Raw genomic sequence first — 20,370 nt, forward strand, 5'->3', positions numbered from 1 at the left:
CACGACGTGGTAACTAGACAGTAGCCCGAGGGCGGCCGAAGCGACCCAGGGGGGAGTAGAAGCTCCCTACGCTTGCTGTTTCGTCAGAGCACGCGATGAATGCCTAGGAGAGGGATCACCGGTTTAAATCCCCTCAAGGGGGCCCAGATCATTTCCATCACTAGAAGCCGTACCCTCGCACCCGGAATAATACGTGTCGACCACTTTTCCCTAGCGTCACAATAAAGGACCTCGGTACTTAGCGATCAAACCCATACCATCCAGGAGGCGGGGGCGGGGAGGACCGTCGATGAATCCATGTGACATCATCGTTGTCTGGCTGCCTAGAAGGCTGCCCGAGATTGGCCACATATGCATCAACGAACTGCTTGGACTGTTCAAAGGACACTCCTAATGGGGGTGCCATTGCAACGTCTTCGTCCGTGTGCCCCAGAGCCGCTGAGTCTCCCGTAGGACCCAGGGATGGTGACTCCACAGAATCGAATTCCTGCATCGTCCGTTCCTCCAACTTTCCGAGAACCGTCTTTTTCCAAAGACTGGCGAGGTCCATTAAATTAGTAGTGCGCTTACGCGACACTATCCAACGGGCCTGGAAGGTCTTGATCGTTCGCACATCGGGAACTCTCCTATCCGGCTCACGCCGAGTAGGAGCAGGAGCAAAACTTTCGTCCGCTCCCCAAGGTTCCTCGTCGCACGAGGGAAAATCAGTAGAATAATTTCCTCGAGAAGCCCTTTCGAGCCACTCCGACCAATAACCTGTCACGGTTTCTCCTAATTCCTTTGCATTGAAATAGTTCCATGCGGTGTTAAACTCAGACTTAAGCACTAGTACGTCACCGTGCTGTGCCTCCTGCGATTTCTCATGAAGGCGGTTCTCCCATCTTTCTAGGAGATTCTTCTCAGTCCAAGCTTTAATAGCCGATGCCGGGTAACCACGCGCAATGTACAGGGCAACCAAGCCCTTAATTGCATCCAAGTAGTGCTGACGAAGCGACGACAGCGTGGCTAACCGGGACATCTCACCGACAAAGGTACCTCTCTTTACATCGAGAGGGTGGTGTGATATCCATGGAATTCTTTCTTGGTGGCTTTGCGCCTTGCGGTATGGATGATGCTGTAATCTTCCGACCTCATCACGGTAGATAAACATATCCAAGAACGGAGCACCAAACTCCGACGCATTCCACTCAATGACACAACCATCGAATTTTACGACGCCTAGCGTTGATAATGCTTCTGCAGCCGAGGTTGCATAGACAATGGCTAGACAGTCATCAATGTACCGCCCGTAAAAGGGTACGAGCGGGTTCCCAAGAATTCCGCATTTCTGCTCAAAAAACAAGCCGTAGATATTAGCCAGATCTGGCGAATCTGCGACGCCCATAGCAAGGCCTCGTTTCTGAATAAAGAATTTTCCTAGGAATTGTGTCACAAGTTGCGTGTTGCCGACGTGCAACGCTCGTTTAAATATCGAGATCCATTTTTCAGACGCGGTTTCGCGTCCTAGATTGGATATATCAATGCGTCCACCGAATACATAGTGCTCGACTAAAGCTTCTAACGCAATATCAAGGCACTTGTCAAGCATAATGTTCGGATAGAACGCCACGACATCCCCGGTTACTATGTAGAATTTACGTCCGGGTTGGAGCTGCAACTTACTTAATTTTATCGCCAGATCTTTGGTTCCATGTATAATGGCTGGCGCCGAATTAATAATCGGTTTAAGTTTTTTAGAAATCAATTTTGCGGCGGGATTCATCACGACGCTATGGCAAGGAATGATCGGCCTAAACTTCACTGGTTGTTTGTGAATTTTAGGTATCCCGTAAAAACGCGGGATCATCGGATCGCCATCATGTTCCCAATCGGGTATCTTACTCCGCAAGTATGCCGATAGGGTCCCTTCGCTGCTATCAAACGACTCTGCCATCCGCGCTAGCACAGTCATCTCAGCTGATTTCTCTTTCAGGATTTTTATTACTCTGTCCTGACTGACTTCCTCATAGTCGGCCGGACTTCTCAGTATATCCCAAGAACGTTCCACAATCCAGGTCCTCTCTGACACCGCAATGCCCAAATTTTTATCTGTGCCGGTCACGATGTAGTCGTGTGACAAAAGATAATCTCGAATGGCTGACGTATCGGGAGTGAGAGATTTAAAGGTATTCTCCGACGATTCGGCCGGCATATGGCTAACGGCTTGACGCACGAAATGCCTGCCGCGCCGAATCCCCAGTTCGAGGTAAAGCGGTAGATCCGGTAGTTTCTCCGTCTTCTGACGGTCCTTTCCGATATCATTATACCCCCTTCACCTAAGTCCAGGGGGGGTCAGCGTGCCCTCAGCTTGCCTTATATGGTAATTCCTTTTTGGGCCATTACCATATAAGGCAAGTGCTGACTTCGGGCCGCACCTACATGTCTCAGGGGATCTCGCGCGGGCGCGCGAGATCCCCTGCGCACCTCTCAACACCAGTTATGTGGACTGCGTCAAGACCAACATCCAGTACTGAATGTCAGGGGTCTGTGCACTGGCGCGACATCCCCTGGGACATATGCCAGTCCCATGTGCCATGCACGCACCACGCACCATGTGTTAGGGGATCCTGCGCACCCGCGCGAGATCCCCTAGAAAGGGTACGCGCGCACAACACATCCATGTACTCAAACATTGTACACATACAGTCTCCCAGGGGATACTGCGCACCCGCGCAAGATCCCCTAGAAAGGGTATGCATGTATGATACCCCCATGTACCCACACAGCGTACGCACATGGGCTCCCAGGGGATCCTGCGCACCTGCGCGAGATCCCCTGGAAAGGGTATGCATGTATGATACCTCCATGTACCCGCACAGCGTACGCACATGGGCTCCAAGGGGATCCTGCGCACCCGCGCGAGATCCCCTGGAAAGGGTACGCGCGCATGACACATCCATTTACTCAAACATAGTACACACAGTCCCCAGGGGTGCGCGAGATCCCCTACAAAGTATATGCATGTATGATACCTCCATGTACCCGCACAGCGTACGCACATGGGGTCTCAGGGGATCCTGCGCACCCGCGCGAGATCCCCTAGAAAGGGTACGCGCGCACGACGCGTCCGTGTACTCAAACGTAGTACACACAGTCTCCCAGGGGATCTCGCGCGCGTGCGCGAGATCCCCTCAAGCACATGTCAGCATCGCGAACCATGCCTTAGGTTCCTCAAAGTAACCTATTGTCTCCGGTACTGCGCGCACCATGTAACAGGGGATCCCACCCTCCCGCGCAAGATCCCCTTGGAGGAGTACTGTGTTTCGTAGTATGCGCACATACATTATTGGGATTCACGCGAGCGCGCAGCATCACCTCACTTCCCAATGCTTGAGAACATAATGCACGCACATGGTCTCAGTGTGCATGCACATTGCAGCCGCAGCATCTGAGACACGATAACAAGCTGTCAGATCAATCTGATCGATTGTGTGTGATGAAGTGATCGGTTCTGAGCGCTACAGATGTCCGTACATAGACACACACAAGGCTATCGCTAATCTGGGAATTGCCGATCACACCCCGATGTCCCATGTACAAACGACAGATCCGCTCAAAATTAGACAGAGATACAGATACTAAGATGCCTAGGACATGAAACGATTCCAGTCCGCGTTCAATTCAATCTCTAACATGTCCGCAAGGGCGATCGCTTCTGCCTCCCTTTTGTACAAGCCCATGTACTGGTCCATCACTGGCCATAACGTATCCATGAGGTTCTGCTCACATACGATCGCGTCGAAGCGGGCGCGCCGCTCATCCAAGTAACGCTCCAGAGCCTTAGGGTCCCAAACTTGATCCACGCGTATCACGAGTTGAGTGTCAGCCTCACAGGTATACGCCATGCGCTTGCCCATGAGCTCTAGTACCCTACCCGCGTACGGAGCCGCAAATTTGATGAATTTGGCCATGAACTCGGCCGACATGTACTCGTGTGGGTTATTGTCAAACGCGGCACTCATCCTGTGCGGCCACGATGACTGCCGGTGCAGGCACAGTTAGTCTGAGGGTTACCCAGATACCGACATGATGGACACTCACCGCTACCGTGCACATTATTCCCAATCCGCGTGTCAAGCACTGCTCGCATGTCTCCGAGTTTGGACGTACGTCGCAATTGGCACTGCGGTGGAAGATGCACATTGCACACCGGTCGGCGCCATGCATCTGTAGGTAGCGAGTCAGCCCTGGACGCCACTGAGTACCTACAACTAGCAGGGGTCCGTACTGATTTTGGCTGTTCACGGCGCGGGCACGCTAAGTATTCACCGGCTTGAGAATGGTCAGTCCGCTACTTGGAATATAAATGCTCGGTACTCACCGCTGGCTTCGCACGTCGTTCCACTACCACCGGCAGACACACTTTGGGGAGTGTTGGAGCTGGACATGGCAGCGACTTGAGAAGAGAAGACGGCACCTGACATACCGAGTGCTATGTTTTGCGTCATGTGAGTTGTGTGGCGGCGGGCGCTTCCTGCGGTACGAACCTCCGTTCGGCCACAGTGAGCAGTATTGCATTCACACGGTAAAATCAGTGGTTGCACCCCGGTATCCGCATTGATGTCGCGACGTTGTATTGCGCATGCGCAGAGTCCTGCGCCAATGCGCCTATTTATACAAGTGGCAATATGCGCAGTAGTATGTACTATGCGGTGCGCATCCTTGGATTGTTGTTCCGAGCCTGAGGAACATTGATTGATATGGCAGATCCATGAATGCATGGACGCGCAAGCTCACCATGAACGAGCAGGGATCATCACCGGCATGATCAGTGCAACGTGCGCAGATCACCTCATGTGCGCGCACCGCGCAGTAGGTTGCGTTTGACGCCTGACATTGTATACATCGTTCGCTCGCACGACGCTATGCTAACCGTGAGTTTGGACGCGTCTGTCATGGGACATCACCACGCACCACGACCGTCACTTCCCGTCGCATGCGACTCTCTGCTGCGCATGTGGCGTGTCAATGCAACCGGTCAATATCATAGCTGACATCAAGTTACCGGTGTGTTGCGGCAGGTTTATCGCAGTCATCGGAGTCGAACAATGAGTACAAGTGCCGCCGGCCACTGCAGCATATCTGATAGATCAGATGCGGGAACGTGCGCGGGGCGCCACGCATATCCATACATAGACGCACATGATCTTGATTTGGATTCCACAAGAAGAAGTATGTACTCTACTAGTAAGACCATACGCGAAGTCTCGAACGTGCCTCCTGACGTGCGCGCTGCTCTCTGAGCCGTTGTAACAAGCGCCTGTAACTTCCATCGTATGCGTATAGCATGAGCGTCATTGTTTTGACCGCTCTCCAACTATAGTAAATCTCAAGATACTCCGTCTTATCGCTCTCGTAGAGCGGCGAGAGCGGATTGGAAAGACGCGGGTATACTGTGTGGTGAAAGTGTTCATAAGCGTGCGCATGGCGCGCGCGCTGGGCTTCCCATGCGTGTAAAACCAATTGCAGATTGGCCATGAAGTGGTGGCTGAGGTAGTAGGCTGGTTCACTCTTGACGCGCTGCCACATGCGTGCCCTCGATGGTTGCTGCCCAAGCACACCTGGTCGGTGCTATGTTCATTGAGAAATGCGATGCTCACCACGGTCACGGTACACAGTATCTGGACGCCCAAGTCAACGCATTGGGAGCAGCTCATAGAGCCCGGAAGCACATCACAGCGAGCATGCTGAAGACATGTGCAAACTGAGCATTTCTCGTGAGCCGTAATGTACTGCCACCAAACATATGTCAGTAGGCACAGCGGCGGAAACAGTTATGTAGAGAGGACGAGTTCGCACGCTGGAAATCGACACCGGTTCCGGTGCCTGTTTTGTATCTCCTTCTGAGCTTGGATGAGTGCGAGGCGCGGACGTTTGGGGAATGTCTTACCTCGGTTGCGTTGCAGTCCTGATTCGGCACTGCCCCACCCATATATGAACGGTGATGCATACATGGTGAAGTTGGTACAGTTGAAACCGACGATGACGCCCGGTATCATCTTGGAGCGCAAGGCAAACATGCGTAGCCCACACACGGTCATGTGAGACACGCACGCGAGCGCGACACTTGGGCGGCCCCTGGGGACGCGATCATATGATCTGTTGACGCGTACAGCGGTAGGCGCTTGTTGGTCCACTTCGCGCTTCATCGTTCCGTTGTCGCTTCTTTCGGCATCTTTGCCTGCTCTCGCCGCGTTCATCAATCTTGGCAACACCGCATCACGCGCTTGTCCACGCCCGCGGGCCCATCGCATCTCTACACGCAACACCTACCATGGTCGGCACATGGACGGAGAAGCATACGCAGAAGTACTTTCGGGCCGCGGTGAAGAAACGCGTGGATTTCATCGGCACGCGCAAACATTTAGAGTTTACGGACCAGGTGCCGCCCACGCACGAGTGGACGGCTGAGCTGCTTGAGCAGTTCAACCGCAACCTGCGTGGTGTGTACAATGGGCCTTTTGACTGGGAGACGACGGAGGTCCTGTTGATGAAGTACATCATGGTGCGTCGCATGCTCACAGTGTCTCGGATGATATGAGTCAAACGTGCGTCAGACGGACGACCTCTTGAACTCGCTCAAGAATCTATCGAAAGACGTCGCGCTGCCTCACCTTGTGCGGCTCGTCCTGGACTGGGCCTGCTGGGACCCGCCGGAGGAGGGAGCGTGGCCGCCGGGCTTGAGCATGCGCCGCTACTTCATGAAATGGTGCCACTGCGAGCCGCTGAACTTCAAGTCGGACACGTCGACCGACGTCGACATGGAGCAGGCGGCCAACGCTCTGCTGGATATGTGGATCGGTGAGTGCATCACCGTGTTCGTGTGTGCGTGCGCTCACTGTGTCCCGCTGGTCAGCCAATGACCGTCTGTATGGTGCGTTTGTTCCTCTTTGGTCGGTTGTGTGAGTATGACGATTGGCGCGCATGTACAGCGGACACACCTGTGCAGTATCGCGAGGCGGAGGATGTCCCTGGGGTGACGCAGTACAAGTTGAGGATGCAAGATGTCACGGACGAACAGCGACGCGAGGCGGCGGAGGCGTTGGAGGCATACCTGAACCAGGAGTGGCGGTGCGGTGCGCCGTTGCAGATGAAGGCCTGGATCAAGGTCAGGTCGTACAAGAGGCCAGAGAACCTGCCTCCGGCTGAGAACGACACGGTGGTGAGTTTACAGGGTTGTGCTCTGCATTTGCTGTTGATGCGCTAGGTGACCAGATTCGCGGGCCATACATGTGCCTACAATGCGTCAAGGCTTGCATCCTCGAATGCCGTGTTCCAAACGATACCGAATTACCCAAGTGCGTGTCGTGCCGTGTGCGCAAGATCAAGTGCGCCTATCAGGTTCGTGCGCACAGGATATCTCTGGCACAACAGACTCACGGGACAGATAGACCGAGCTGGTTGATCCGCGCGCGGACCCAGCCTTCTTCAACCCGCCCCGCGCGCTATCCAAGGCATCGGTCTCTCAAGGTTCCAGTGCAGGTCCGTCGTCGTCTGCTGGCGCGTCCGGCAGCGCGAAGCGCACAGCAGACACGTTGTCTGAGGAGGAGAGGGAGGTGAAGCATACCCGGTCTTGAAGGGCGTTTGTGCGTGACACTACTGTAGTATCGTGGTAGCACTCCGTTTAATGCGAGGAATTAGCAATCTGTTTCTTGCAAATACCCGGACTATTACATTGACATGGCGCCGCTGCCTGATGCCATGCGCGTGCATCCACACCTCCGGTCTCAACGTTTACCATGTCTCGAGTGCGCATCATCCTTACCATCCACCAGGTGCGCCCACAGTGGCTTCGGAACACGGCCCGCGGAACACGGTCATATGACGTGGCCAGCCATCTGTGCGACGCGCTCAGCGTCTAATTCGGACGGCCGGTGTGGCGTGCGCGCTTGACCTGGCTAGCATCCCGTCGGTCAGATTCTACCTCGCTCTTGACCGTTTCTCGCCTACGCGGCCTCGCTTCGATATCACTCTCTCGCATTCCTCGTTGCAGCCCTTGTACCTGCACTCGACCTCAACATCTGCCACGTCGGACGAGCCGCCCACCGCCCAGCATGGTTGGCCCATGGACTTATGAAGACACGGGGAAGTACTATCGCGAGGCCGTCAAGCGTCGGCCCAGTTTTAGCGGTAGACGGGATATGTTACAGTTCACCGACCGGCTGCCGTCCACGGACGACTGGACATTACCGGTGCTCTTACAGTTGAACCGCACGTTGCGCGTGCTGTATAATGGGCCGTTCAACTGGGACGCTTTCAAGAAGATCGTCATGCAACATATCCTCGTACGTCTACATGATCTTTTGACCAGAACGTGTGATCTGACTTGTTCAGACGGACGATGTTCTTGATGCGCTCAAAGCGCTGCCCGAGGACGAGCAGATTCCGCACCTCGTGCAGCTAGTCCTTGACTGGGCTTGCTGGGACGCACCAAAGGAGGGCGCATGGCCGCGGGATCTCAGCATGCGGCGTTACTTTGTCAAATGGCGCAGGTGTGAGCCGTTCTACTTTGAGGCGGACACGCACACCGACGAGGACATGGAGCGGGCGGCGGACCTTTTCCTCGACATTTGGATGGGTCAGTCCCCGGGTTGTATACTAGTGTGCCCGCTAACCGTTCGGTGTACATTGTTGTTGCACAGCAAACGATCGACTGCACGGTACGTGCATGCTTGCGGTTTGTTTTGCCGCTTTGTGTTGACATACGGCGCACCCCTGCCTGAAGCGGCAACCCCAGTACAATTCGGCGAGGAGAAGGACTTCCCCGGCTTCACCGTGTACCGAGTGAGGGATGAGGCTGTCACTGACGCGGAGCGGCTTGCAGCAGCGCAATCGAAGGAGCTGTACCTGAACCTGCAAGCGCGAGGTTGGGCGCCTGAAAGGATGGATGAACCGCTCCAAGTTGGAGCGTCGGTTGCGCGGCCTGCAAAACTGCCTCCGCCCGCGGGCGACATTGTGGTGAGTTTCTCTTGATCTGCTCCTTACAACGCTCATGTGCTGGACGGCCAGATTTGCGGTCCCGGCATGTGCGCGCAATGCATCAAAAAGCGTTACCTTGAGTGCCGTGTCCCGCAAGATGGCGGAAAGCCTAGGTGCGTGGCATGCCGCGTACACAAGCTTGGATGCGAGCATAAGGTGCGCATCCTGTCCTCGCACGGTTACGGGGTACTCATAGAATCATACAGGGCAAAACTATGGATGCGCTCAAGAAACAGTCGCTAGAAGATGACTCGGACTCTCGTGAGGCGACACCGGACCCTAGTCAGCGTTCCCAAAGGTCAGGCTCGGAAAGCGTGGTCTCTGAGTCTAACAAGTCCGCGGCGTTGACGAACGCGTCTGCTGGTAAGTTGTCCTCCCCGCAGCTGCTGTCAAACTCAAGCTCTTTGTAGATTCCGTGCCCGGTCCTTCCGGTGGTCGCAAGCGCAAATCCCAAGGGTCGCGAGACAAGCAGAAGAAGGCGAAGCGTGCTCGGAAGTAGACAACTGTAGTACAGAGTATTGTCTTGAACATGTAGCATAGAGTATCCGTCTATCTTGGGCAGTGGCTGATGCGTTTGGTATACCACAATCGAAGGGACTTCTCCGCACCGCGCATAACGCAATGCAGTGTCGCGTCAGCGTACCACGGCGGCCATATGTGTATGTTGCACCATGTACCGAGGACGTCCTAGGGGATCCTGCGCACCCGCGCGAGATCCCCTGACAGTCATATGTATGTGTCGCACCACACACGCAAGACGTCACAGGGGATCCTGCGCACCTGCGCGAGATCCCCTCAGACACATATTGTATGTCTTACCACGCACGCAAGGTGTCACAGGGGATCCTGCGCACCCGCGCGAGATCCCCTGACAGTCATATGTGTATGTTGCACCACGCACTGAGGACGTCTCAGGGGATCCTGCGCACCCGCGCGAGATCCCCTCAGACCCGTATGTATGCGCCGCACCATGTACTGAGGACGTTCCAGGGGATCCTGCGCACCCGCGCGAGATCCCCTGACATCCATATACACGGGGCACGCCAGCTGACATGGTACACGTTATGACATTGCAACAGTATGATACAGTACGACCTGGGTACACGGCAGCGACGACGAGCGAGCGAGAACAATACGAGTATGACAAGATATGCGCTGACGACACGCGACACGGTGCGATAGCGTTAGAGACCAGAAGACATGGGACGCAGCCCAGCAAGACACGGCGTTTGTGTATGTACATACTATCAAGACCAACCTTGTCCGTACAATCACACATCGCGAGCTGTCCTAGTCCTTGTGGACCGCCTTTTTGGCACCCGTGGTCTTGCGCGACGCTGAAGCTGTCGAGCCGCCGCCGCGTTGCTTCGGGGTCGGGGTGTCGGGCGCGAATGCGGCCATGTCGTCCTTTGACGATGACGCTGCGGCGTTCCTAGAACTCGACACTGTGGGATTTGAGGACGACCGCGCAGCGCCGCTCGAGGAAGAGGGAGCAGCCGCGTTCGAGGTCCTCGACGCGAGCATTTCGGTCTTCAGGTTGTTAATGGGCGTAGGCCTCGGCCCGTCGTATTTGGGGTACCACCCCGGCCGGCGCACCAGGTCCTCGGGCGGTTGGTGAGCTGGGACCTGCGGCTTGCTGGACGCAGCTTGCATCTTCGCAATCTTGTGTGAGAGCATCGTTAGTGGAATGATAATGAGTGCAAGGCGGATACATACGTGGTAGCCCACCGCGCTCTCCACCTCGTCCTCGATGCGGTCCCGGATCTGCTCCATCAGCTCCTTCCACCGCGTACCGAGCCAGCCCATCGTCACTACCGCGTTCCGATCGCCGTGCCACGGGGAACCGTGGTCGTCTGGCTCGCTGTCGTTCTGGACCGCCTCGGGCAGCTGCCCAAGGTCGCCCGCCCTACTCTTCCCTTTGCCGTCGACGACCTGCGGCTCATCGATATCCATCGCGTCTTCGGGAGCGTCGGGGCTGCTCGCCGCACCGGCAACTAAGGCGCGTAGGGGCTGGTCATCCTCGGAGTCAGAGTCGATGGTTATCGTCTCCCTTGCCTCGGCGCGCGTGCTCTTGTTGTCGGCCGTCTTCTGGGACGGCCCAGGCTTTGATGCGCGCGCCGATATCTTCGCCGATGACGGCTTGGCCTCCGGCGTGGCGTCGACTTTCTTGCGCTTGTTCGGCGTGGCCGTCGCCGATTTCGCCGACGTCCTGGAGACGGGTGCGGCGACCTTCGTCTTGGGCTTCGCAGCCGTCTTCGCCTTGCCGCTTTGTGGAGTGCGACTTACGATGTCGTCCTCGCCCGGGCTGTCCGACATTTCTTCGCTCGAAGAGACCGCCATCCGCTTGCGCGGGTTGATCTTTGAGGTCGTGGGGGCAGTGGTCGAGCGCGCGGGGGGAAGGTCAGCGTATCGACCGTGTTTCTGGTCGTTCACGTAGACGGCCTCTGCTTCGTAGTAGGTCTTCATAGTCTTTAATCAGTGTCCTAAACGGTTTTGCAGAGAGGTTTGTACTTACCTTAATGTCGCATGGAGATCTATGCCCGGTGATGCAGGCGACGCACCTGCGTCCGAGGCCGCGGATGACGCATTCGGTGGCGCCTCTCTTCTTGCACTGCGCACATCGCCACTTGCCCATGAACTGTAAGAGAGTTAGCGAAGTACGTGTTGTCGTAACAGAAACTCACCTTCGCGTGCACGTTGTCGTTCTTCTCAGTTGCGGGCATGAGAAGGGTCCACTGCCCTTCCCACTTGGGCGCAGAGTTGTCCACCTCCGGGTCCTCACGCTTGGGCACGGCCGACGCCTTGCCCTTGCCTGCTGCCCGTGCCTTCCGCGCCGAATTGCTGCTGATGCGTTTTCCCCCTCGGGCCTTCCCCTTGCCCTTGGGTCCGGTCGGCGATTCGTCGTCCTCGCTGTCGACGAGCTCGTCTGCCTCCTCCACCTCGACCTCGCTCTCATCTGCCTCCTCCACCTCGACCTCGCTCTCATCTGCCGCCTCGACCTCGACCTTGCCGTCAACAGGCGACGCGCTCGTATGGGGCAGGGCGGGTCGGTCTTCACGCTCCCGCGCCTCGTTGGCCTCGCGTGCGCGTTGCGCATACGGGTGGTGTTGCAGGCGGGCTGCATGGATGTCAGTCGTGGCGGGGCTTGCACGTCGTGCGAGGTATTCACCGGTCGCCTCGTCGTCGTCGTTGCGGTCATCGCGGTCCTCACCGTCCTCGCCCGGTTCAGTCTCCCCCGGCGCGTCCTCGACCAGCGCGTCACCGCCCGTCGCATCCTCAAGCTGCGCGTCGTCGCCCAGCACGTCCTCGACCTGCGCGTCGTCGCCCAGCGCGTCCTTTGCCCCATCCGCATCCTCGCCCGGCGCGTCCTCGACCTGCGCGTCACCGCCCGTCGCATCCTCAAGCTGCGCGTCGTCGCCCAGCACATCCTCGACCTGCGCGTCCACTGCCTCCCCCTCATCCGGAGCGGCGCTGTTGCGCGCAGGGCTGTCGGGGCGGTCGGACTCCGGTGAGACGCTGCGATCACTGTCGGGCTCAAGGACGTTGGAAACTGCACACACACGCATGTTAGCCCATAGATGAGTGCTACTATGCGCTACTCACTCCTCAACCGATCACCGGCTGTGAATCAACGTGTGATGAGCTAGTTGCGCGAAATGCGTCAATTGGGACGACTTACCTATCCATGGCATAAAGATGTTGAGGTGGGGCATGGTGAAGTCGTCGGTGATGGTTGAAGGGACAGCTTCGATTTTCATGTCGATGAGGACGCGCTGGAGAGTGCGCACCTCGCCTTCGCGGGTAGACCTCACATACTGCATGGCCGCCTCGACATAAGGCAGCCGGGTGATGGATACATTCTCGAGGACTGTGAACCAGTCATCGGTCTGTGGAATCATGTCAGTCAGGGCGGCGCTCGATGGGCCTGTGATTCACGCACGATGATGTGGTCCTGGATGACGACCTCGACGGCCTGGAGAGTCCACCGCTCGTCGACGAACGCCTTGATCAGCTTATTCAGCGCTTTCATCTCCTCGGGTTGCCATTCCAGTGCGTCCGGCGGATCCTCGCAGAAGAATGGGGTGACGGGTCGCTTGCCAGCCGCTGCGAGTCCGGAGTCCTTGTGGAACTTCTTCAAGGTCGCGCTAAGGTTTTGGAAAGTCAGGGTGCCGACCATGTTGTAGGAGGGGTTGCCAGATGAAAGAAGGAAGGGGGAGCGACAGAGTCAAGTGCCGCGCGCTGTCCTAAGTCCGAGACGCTCGGTGGTCGCGGCTCCCACGTAGCGGCGACGCGATCGGCCAATCGCCGATTGATCGAGAAGCGCTCTATCTTGATCTGCTGACCTCGGTGCGGTCCGAACATAATTGAATCTTACCGATTGGCAGGCGCAACTTCGGCACGAGGATCTGCAGGGATCGTCGATCAGCTACTGTGCAAGTGCGAGCGCGATGATGAGGTGCGAACGCGATGATGAGGTGCGAATGCAATGATGAAGTGTGAGCGCGATGATGAAGTGCGAGCAACATGGGAGTCGCTTCGCGTTTTGGTAATGAGAATGAAGCGGCGAGTTTGCGCGGTGCGCCATGTCGGCCTCGTGTTGCATCAGCCGAGCCTTGCGGTGGAGGCAGCGTTTGATGTCGGTAAATCAGTGCGTCGTGCGCTGCGCTGTCGATCTTCATGTAGTAGTACTCCTACCCCCTGTGCGCGCATATGTTGAGGTGTGAATGTCAGGACGGCCCAAAAAGGGATCTCGCGCGATCGCGCGACATCCCCCAGATCGATGTTTATTGAGTGCGCCCCGTACTCTCTGGGGTTTTTGCACGTGTGCGCGGTGCGGTCTATGTTGCGTCCGACTGGAACATTTGCGAGTTTTCTGATGTGTCCCTGCTTTCCAGAAAACCGCGCGTTCGGCATCATCACGCGCGCGGCCTCGCGGTCCCCTTTCCGAGCTCATGGTGGCCATGCTGCGTGATGCTCGTGGGTCCCTGGAAGGTGCGCTGTGCTCTCTCTGATCTTTTCCCCTCATCCGCGTCTGCGCACTTCACAGGGTTTGCTTGACAGTACTACCGCGCACTGCTCACAATGGCTTCGTCAAGTAGTCAAGCTGTGGCCGGGCCGTCGTCGACGGAACAGGAGATCGACCGAGCCCTGGAAGACCTGGGTGAGGATGCGTCGGAGGTGCGCTTCGCTTGCGCTGTGTGGTGCCGTTTCTACGCTGACATGGGCATGATGTACGTACTACCAGATTCTCGAGATGCAGACGGCCGCGCAGGAGATATACCTGGAGTACTCGCGCCAGATGTCGCAGGCCATGTATGGGTATGCGCTGTTACCGACGCTGGACATGTTCCAGACGGAGTGTAACTTGGTAAGTGTCCATAAAACGTTCAGCACGCGGTCCCTGGACACTCAAAACGTCGACGCATTGGTTGCGAACTTCAACACGAGTACGTACCAAAATCTACTGCATCCTCATCGGGTTGAGGTTGCGATTGCCGAGGAGGCGTTCGACTTCCCCGCGAACCAAGACTGGCACCATCCCGAACAACTGCCGTGGGTGAAGCTCAAGCCACGGGAGCTCGGCGCGGGGGAGCACAGCGACGCGCCGCGAACACACGCCGCGTACACGCTCATCGGGCAGCATCGGATCGAGGCGAGCAAGCAGATGCTCCAGTCGTACGTGGAGACCATGGCGAAAACCGATGCGGAGCTCGCCGCGATAGGAGAGAACAGTCCGAGGTCGAAGGGGTTGCGCACGAAGCGCGAAAAGCTGTACGACCGCCTTCGCAAGCACGGATGCTGGCTATGCGTCGTATATAAGTATGGTGAGTGCGCTGTCTGTGACGGCGGGGGCGTGTACGTGGTTGGACGCACGTTAACCTGCTTTGTTCAGGGTCGCTGGGCGACAGGAAAGCGGCGGAGTGGCATGCACAGAACAAGTCGTATCCGAGCAAGGGGGAGACGCCGGAGGAGCAAATGCGCCAGAACATGCGCGAATTGTACAAATGGCGATCCACCGGGTCGGCCAAGGACTTGCTTCAGGCGCACATCCGGCTAAGTACCATCGTCCACAACATCCGGCCACCAGGCACGTCCGGCAGCATGCTGCAGACGGCCCTCACGCACATGTACCGCAACCCCGCCATCCGGCATTTCCTGTGCTCACTCACGCCCATCCTCGACGCCTCGCTCCCTCTGTACAACGATGGGTCCGATCCCACGAAAACGCGGGGGTTCGGGCGTCATTACTACGACCGGTGCGCGCTGTTCGCCGTCAGCTCTTGGCGACGCGTGTTTGCGAAAGGAGGTGGGGTAAGTGCTCGGGCTGTCTGAGTGCGTTATGGGTGCTGATACCTGGTACACACCCAGATCACGCTCTTCGCGATGATGCGGATGCAGTGGGTTATGGGTGTCATCGGCTCCAAGGAGTCTTTCCACGGCATCAAAGAAGTCGAGGAGATCTGCGACGAATACGACAAGGCACGCGTGTCCAGGGATAGGTACCTGCGAATGAAGCAAGCCCCGCTCAACGCGTCCGAGAATGCTGCAGCCGACCGGAAGACGGAACTCGCGATGTACGCCGTCGCGCACGATTTGGACGAGGTGGATGGTGCGATTTCGTCGACGGTCGCCCGGTCGGCCGACCGTCTTCAGCGCGAGTACACGCGCGGCGCGCAGTTGCCCAACTACGAGCTATGGACCGACGAGATGCTAGACACCGTCGACCAGTTCGCGACCGACCACCTCGTGGATGCCGCCTCCCTCGGGGTGCGTTGCAAGCAGGGTTTCTCCATGATGAACCAATACAGCTCTGCGCTCATCAACCAGCTGCGGTTGAAGGCGGGGGGTGCGCTAGGTCAGGAGGACGATGATGAGGATCTGCTGGCGACGGAAGGAGACCCGCAGACGCCTCGGAGCAAGAAACGCGCTTGGGCTAAGAAACGCGTCAAGGCGCACAAGAAGCATATGGAACATGTCATTGGCCGTCTCGCATACGCGTACTACAACTGGACGGTGTTGGATGATGCTGAGTTCACGCCGGAGCTGCCGCTGTTGACGTGCCATGCCATCTCGCTGGTCGGCGCCCAGGTCGGGATGTACTCGCGAGGGTGGGAACGGGTGAGTGTGGTACCGTCATGGTGGTGTGCGTGTGGTGGCTCAAAGTCCCTATCTTCAGGTTGCGCACATGTTCGAACCGACGGCGTACTCACCGCATATCAATTCCAACGCGTCGGCGGCCACCAACACCAAGGACAAGGTTGAGGCAGACAAGACGCTCCATGCGCTGATGGCGACGGTCAATACGCCGTACCTCAAGACTGGCTCGGTCCGGGACTTCACGCAGTCCGACAGCGTTCATTGGGCAGTACGTGGTTTGCGCTCCCTACCTCTTTGTCTCTGTATGTTGATGGTTCGGTGTGCAGCTTGCGCGCGAATTCTTCGGCGATAGACACACCTTCGTCGCGTTGCTCCAGGACTGCTCTGGTAGCCCGCCGGCATCCGTCTCGATGTTCCGTGCCCTGACGCGGGACTCGCTCAGGATGACCTACATGCCGCTCACGCAGGACGTCCCCACTGTGGTATCCAAGGCGGCCAAGTTCACCGTGAAAGGCAACGGCAAGGGGAAGGGGAAGGCGAAGTCAGAGGAGAAGGCGCGCGCGGACTCCAGCGCCCTCGCGCAGGACCATGACAACGCTGTGAAGCAATTCGCGGTGTCGCCAGCAGGGACCGTCTTCCCCAAGCTGGACATCAGGCAGCACGTCAAGATGTTTTCGTCAAACCTCAGATGCGTCACCGACGCCATCGCGATGAAGACACCTGACCTCCTCCAGGACACCGGTATCAGTCTTGACACCCCCGCCATGCGTGCGCTCATGCACACGACAGCCAGCACGGCGGAGAAGAAGAGCGCCGCCCCCGCTGCGGCTGCCGGTAAGAAAGGGAACGCGTCTGCGGGCCCCGTCGCGGGATTCACCGCTGACATCGCTGAGGCGGACACCGTGGAGGGCGTGGGCAGCGTGACCGCTGCGGCTGTGCCCAAGGCTGCGACTCGCGTCTTGGTTCCAATGGTTGTCTACTTGCTGAACGAGGTCGCCATTGCGCAACTCCTGTACAACGACCCAGGGTCAAAGTGGTGGTCGAAGCCTATCGGCGAGTTCCGCGAGAAGTATCGTCTGCTCATGGACTCCTTTATCGACAGGAATGGGTCTCCGGATGCGAAACACGCCCACTTCCAGTGGTGGGACCTCGACAAGCCGAAGCCGGAGTGGGATGCGCACCCTGTCCCGCAGTGGTACGTGGACGGCGAACCGAATCCGCAGCTCCTTCTGTGGAAGAAAGGGCTGGACCAGATGGGTCTCGTCCTTACCAAGCAGAAGAACGGTCCTGGCACCCCATGGCAGAAGGGAAGCGGCGCGGCCGGTGGCAGCGGCGGCGACAAGCCTGGCGATACGGCCGACAACGCCATGGACGTTGACGAACTAGCGGACCCATCATCGTCGGCGCCAAAGGGAAAGGCGACTGGGAAGGCGAGACGAACGACGGCGGCCAGTCCTCCGAGTGCGCAGGCCGCGGAAGCCGAACAGGCATTGACGAAGCTGATGCAGTCGTTCCTGAAGCATCGCTTTCTTTTGCCGCCCGAAATGCAGGCCAAGAAGGGCAGGGGCAAGGGCAAGAGCACTGCGGCCGGCGTCGCCACCGTCGATCATGCTGCGAAGGTCGCGCTGACGCAGCTGTGGAACGTACGTTCACGCGCTCCGTTACTAGTATCCGCATGCTCATCGACCATCCCAGGTGTGCAAGTTCTTGATCGCTCGCAACCACCATCGCTCCGTTCAGCTCGAGAAACAGACCCCCGGTCAGTTCAATGACGTCTCGACGTTCGAGGGCCACAGTTACAAGTGGCAGAACATTGCCGACGCGCCCGACCTCACGTTCAGCAGTACTCTCGACGAGGACACTGAATATCCTTGGTGGGCCGAGCTCACCAACGACCTGTCGGGGGTGCCCGCTGGTGATCTTGTGGGTGATCTGCTGCATGTTCTGGAGAGCAAAGGCCGCGAGTTCGCGCCGCACACGAAGCTCCGACACCCCGACTTTGCCGCGACTGCGTACGAAGCGGATGAGGAGTCGGCAAGTCATCGGCAAGTGCAGCGTATGGAACGGTTGAATGACCTCGTCGGCGACTCAGTCGACGACTGGATCCAGCAGCTGCAGAAGCACACGGTTGAGGCCAACATAGAGCGGATAGTCAAGCACGCCCGCGAAATGGACGTATACGAGCCACTCCAGAGCCACCACGACCGTGCCATGGAAATCCTCGAACTGCTTGAAGACAGCGACGACCCCGAGGCTGAGGAGGAGACGGAGAGACAGTTCTTCGCGTCACGGCGCAAGTCGAAAGGCATCGAGGCCCCCCACACACCCCGCGACGAGGACGAGGACGAGGACGACGCCATGGACGAGGATGACGCCATGGACGAGGACGACGACATGGACCAGGACGACGACGGGCAGTCTGGTCTGGCACGCGGCAACTCGAAGCGCATGCCCGGGCCAGACATCAGCGAGCGTGTGGATTCCCCCCCTGCCGCTGAGCCACCTGCCAGCCTGCCGCCGCCCAACCAGGCCGCGTTGACAAAACGCAAGCCTGACCACAGCATCAGTCCGGCCCGTCGGCGACAACAGAAGCGTACTCGAGAGGTGCAGGAAGGCGAGTTCGACGCGCCCAGGCCACTCACGAGCACCCCCGAAGCCGAAACCAACATGCCTCAGCTGATCCTGTCGATACTCGGGTTCATCCTCGTACGCTGCAACGTCCCTCCCGCCAATGACCTTCCACGCGACGACAAATGGGCTACGGTTGTGGCAGACGCACTCCTCGACTACGTACATGTGATTGACATCCCGGACGACAGCTTCTGGCCGCGCGAGTTGCTTATCGCAGCCGGCTACGTGATGCTGCATCGCGCCTCTAATGTCATCACGGCCCTCACATTCCTGTTTGAAGCCGAGGTCGCGCACAGGTTCGTCATGCGGTATCGCGGTGACGACAACCCCTCGCAGCCCGCGGAAGACTCGATTTTTGGCCTCAACAACGCCGACACAGAGGTGCCTCTAATGATCATCAGGCACACACTCGTGGAGTTGTATTTCTCGGTGCAAAAGCTCTGCAGTGAGTCTCCCATGTCCATATGTTTTTATATTAGGTTGTGACGTCCCAGGGGATCCTGCGCACCCGCGCGAGATCCCCTGAGGCACATATGTATGCGTCGCACCATGCGTAGAGTGGGTTCAGGGGATCCTGCGCACCCGCGCGAGATCCCCTGACAGCCATATGTATGCGTCGCACCATGTACCGAGGACGTCCCAGGGGATCCTGCGCACCCGCGCGAGATCCCCTGAGGCACATATGTATGCGTCGCACCATGCGTAGAGTGGGTTCAGGGGATCCTGCGCACCCGCGCGAGATCCCCTGACAGCCATATGTATGCGTCGCACCATGTACCGAGGACGTCCCAGGGGATCCTGCGCACCTGCGCGAGATCCCCTCAGACCCATATGTGTACGTCGCACCACGCACCGAGGACGTCCCAGGGGATCCTGCGCACCCGCGCGAGATCCCCTGACAGCCATATGTATGCGTCGCACCATGCGTCGAGTGGGTTCAGGGGATCCTGCGCACCCGCGCGAGATCCCCTCAGACCCACATGCGTACGTCATTGGATGATATCGATGGACTTCCGTATCTGACACCGGATGCGTTGGTATCTGGCGGCGGCTGAATGACTGACTGCTTTCCGATAGAACATATGCGTAAGCTTGTTCCGAATGCGCTGAACCTGCATTGTATGTCCTATACATTTGTCTGTTGGTTGTACGGTGCTGACCGCTCATCACATTGTTTGTTTGTAGCCGACAGCGATATGTACCGCACCATGTTCATGTCCTCGGCATACGGTGTCCAAGGTTTTCCTTTTGTGCACTCGGATGATGGATATGACGTGCGGGAACTTCACGTGGATGTCGATCTTCTCGTCGAGGAGATTGCGCACTTCTTCCTGGCCGCCAATGCTGGGTCGAACACAGACGAAGTGCCGGGGGATATGGGGAGCTTTTCCGGTTCCAAAATGCCTTCCCACCACAAGCTCGACCACTGGACACGGTTCAGCGCTTTGGCCGGCCTGTGGAACAACATCTCGCGCCGGTGCACCCTCCAGATGCCGCTGGACAAGGTGGAAATGCCTGATCACGCCATCTTCGTCGAGAAGATCATGCCTGCGCTTGACTGTACGTCGCACCTTTCATCAGGATGTACCTTGTGTGCGATGCTTATGTTTTCTGACTATAATA

General features: G+C 57.7%; 6 protein-coding genes across 6 annotated transcripts; 3 read left to right on the forward strand and 3 right to left on the reverse strand.

Moving 5' to 3' along the window:
* Positions 1–3,478: 3,478 nt before the first annotated feature.
* Positions 3,479–4,461, reverse strand: C8Q71DRAFT_793113 (uncharacterized protein). The gene is made up of 4 exons (XM_047925446.1): positions 4,361–4,461; positions 4,268–4,311; positions 4,081–4,206; positions 3,479–4,019 (listed from the first exon to the last, which is right to left on the reverse strand). Exons 1-4 carry the CDS (start codon positions 4,425–4,427, stop codon positions 3,627–3,629), a joined length of 630 nt encoding a protein of 209 aa, XP_047772277.1. The 5' UTR covers positions 4,428–4,461; the 3' UTR covers positions 3,479–3,626.
* A 711-nt stretch (positions 4,462–5,172) lies between these two features.
* Positions 5,173–6,068, reverse strand: C8Q71DRAFT_793117 (uncharacterized protein). Its single transcript, XM_047925447.1, has 4 exons — positions 5,930–6,068; positions 5,839–5,882; positions 5,643–5,771; positions 5,173–5,586 (listed from the first exon to the last, which is right to left on the reverse strand). Exons 1-4 carry the CDS (start codon positions 6,057–6,059, stop codon positions 5,224–5,226), a joined length of 666 nt encoding a protein of 221 aa, XP_047772278.1. The 5' UTR covers positions 6,060–6,068; the 3' UTR covers positions 5,173–5,223.
* Positions 6,069–6,135: 67 nt separating this feature from the next.
* Positions 6,136–7,920, forward strand: C8Q71DRAFT_793121 (uncharacterized protein). Its single transcript, XM_047925448.1, has 6 exons — positions 6,136–6,544; positions 6,597–6,840; positions 6,896–6,913; positions 6,972–7,201; positions 7,255–7,380; positions 7,431–7,920. The coding sequence occupies exons 1-6, from the start codon at positions 6,314–6,316 to the stop codon at positions 7,614–7,616; spliced, it is 1,035 nt and encodes a 344-aa protein (XP_047772279.1). The 5' UTR covers positions 6,136–6,313; the 3' UTR covers positions 7,617–7,920.
* C8Q71DRAFT_912240 (uncharacterized protein) lies at positions 7,905–9,688 on the forward strand. Its single transcript, XM_047929184.1, has 7 exons — positions 7,905–8,324; positions 8,374–8,617; positions 8,682–8,699; positions 8,765–8,997; positions 9,049–9,174; positions 9,225–9,381; positions 9,429–9,688. Exons 1-7 carry the CDS (start codon positions 8,094–8,096, stop codon positions 9,515–9,517), a joined length of 1,098 nt encoding a protein of 365 aa, XP_047772280.1. The 5' UTR covers positions 7,905–8,093; the 3' UTR covers positions 9,518–9,688.
* A 620-nt stretch (positions 9,689–10,308) lies between these two features.
* On the reverse strand, positions 10,309–13,257 carry C8Q71DRAFT_893735 (uncharacterized protein; the record flags this gene model as incomplete). The annotated part of the gene is made up of 7 exons (XM_047928710.1): positions 12,959–13,257; positions 12,698–12,905; positions 12,622–12,639; positions 11,703–12,568; positions 11,534–11,656; positions 10,735–11,478; positions 10,309–10,680 (listed from the first exon to the last, which is right to left on the reverse strand). The coding sequence occupies exons 1-7, from the start codon at positions 13,193–13,195 to the stop codon at positions 10,309–10,311; spliced, it is 2,568 nt and encodes an 855-aa protein (XP_047772281.1). The 5' UTR covers positions 13,196–13,257.
* Positions 13,258–14,100: 843 nt separating this feature from the next.
* Positions 14,101–20,307, forward strand: C8Q71DRAFT_893738 (uncharacterized protein; the record flags this gene model as incomplete). Its single annotated transcript, XM_047928711.1, has 9 exons — positions 14,101–14,196; positions 14,264–14,843; positions 14,912–15,330; positions 15,388–16,137; positions 16,196–16,384; positions 16,443–17,759; positions 17,812–19,192; positions 19,825–19,866; positions 19,933–20,307. Coding segments are annotated over 9 exons (5,149 nt in total), but the record flags the coding sequence as incomplete, so codon positions are not given.
* Positions 20,308–20,370: the final 63 nt, after the last annotated feature.

The sequence above is a fragment of the Rhodofomes roseus genome (genome assembly GCF_022264815.1).
Source record: "Rhodofomes roseus strain CIRM-BRFM 1785 chromosome Unknown C8Q71scaffold_56, whole genome shotgun sequence".
Classification (NCBI taxonomy): Eukaryota; Fungi; Basidiomycota; class Agaricomycetes; order Polyporales; family Fomitopsidaceae; genus Rhodofomes; species Rhodofomes roseus.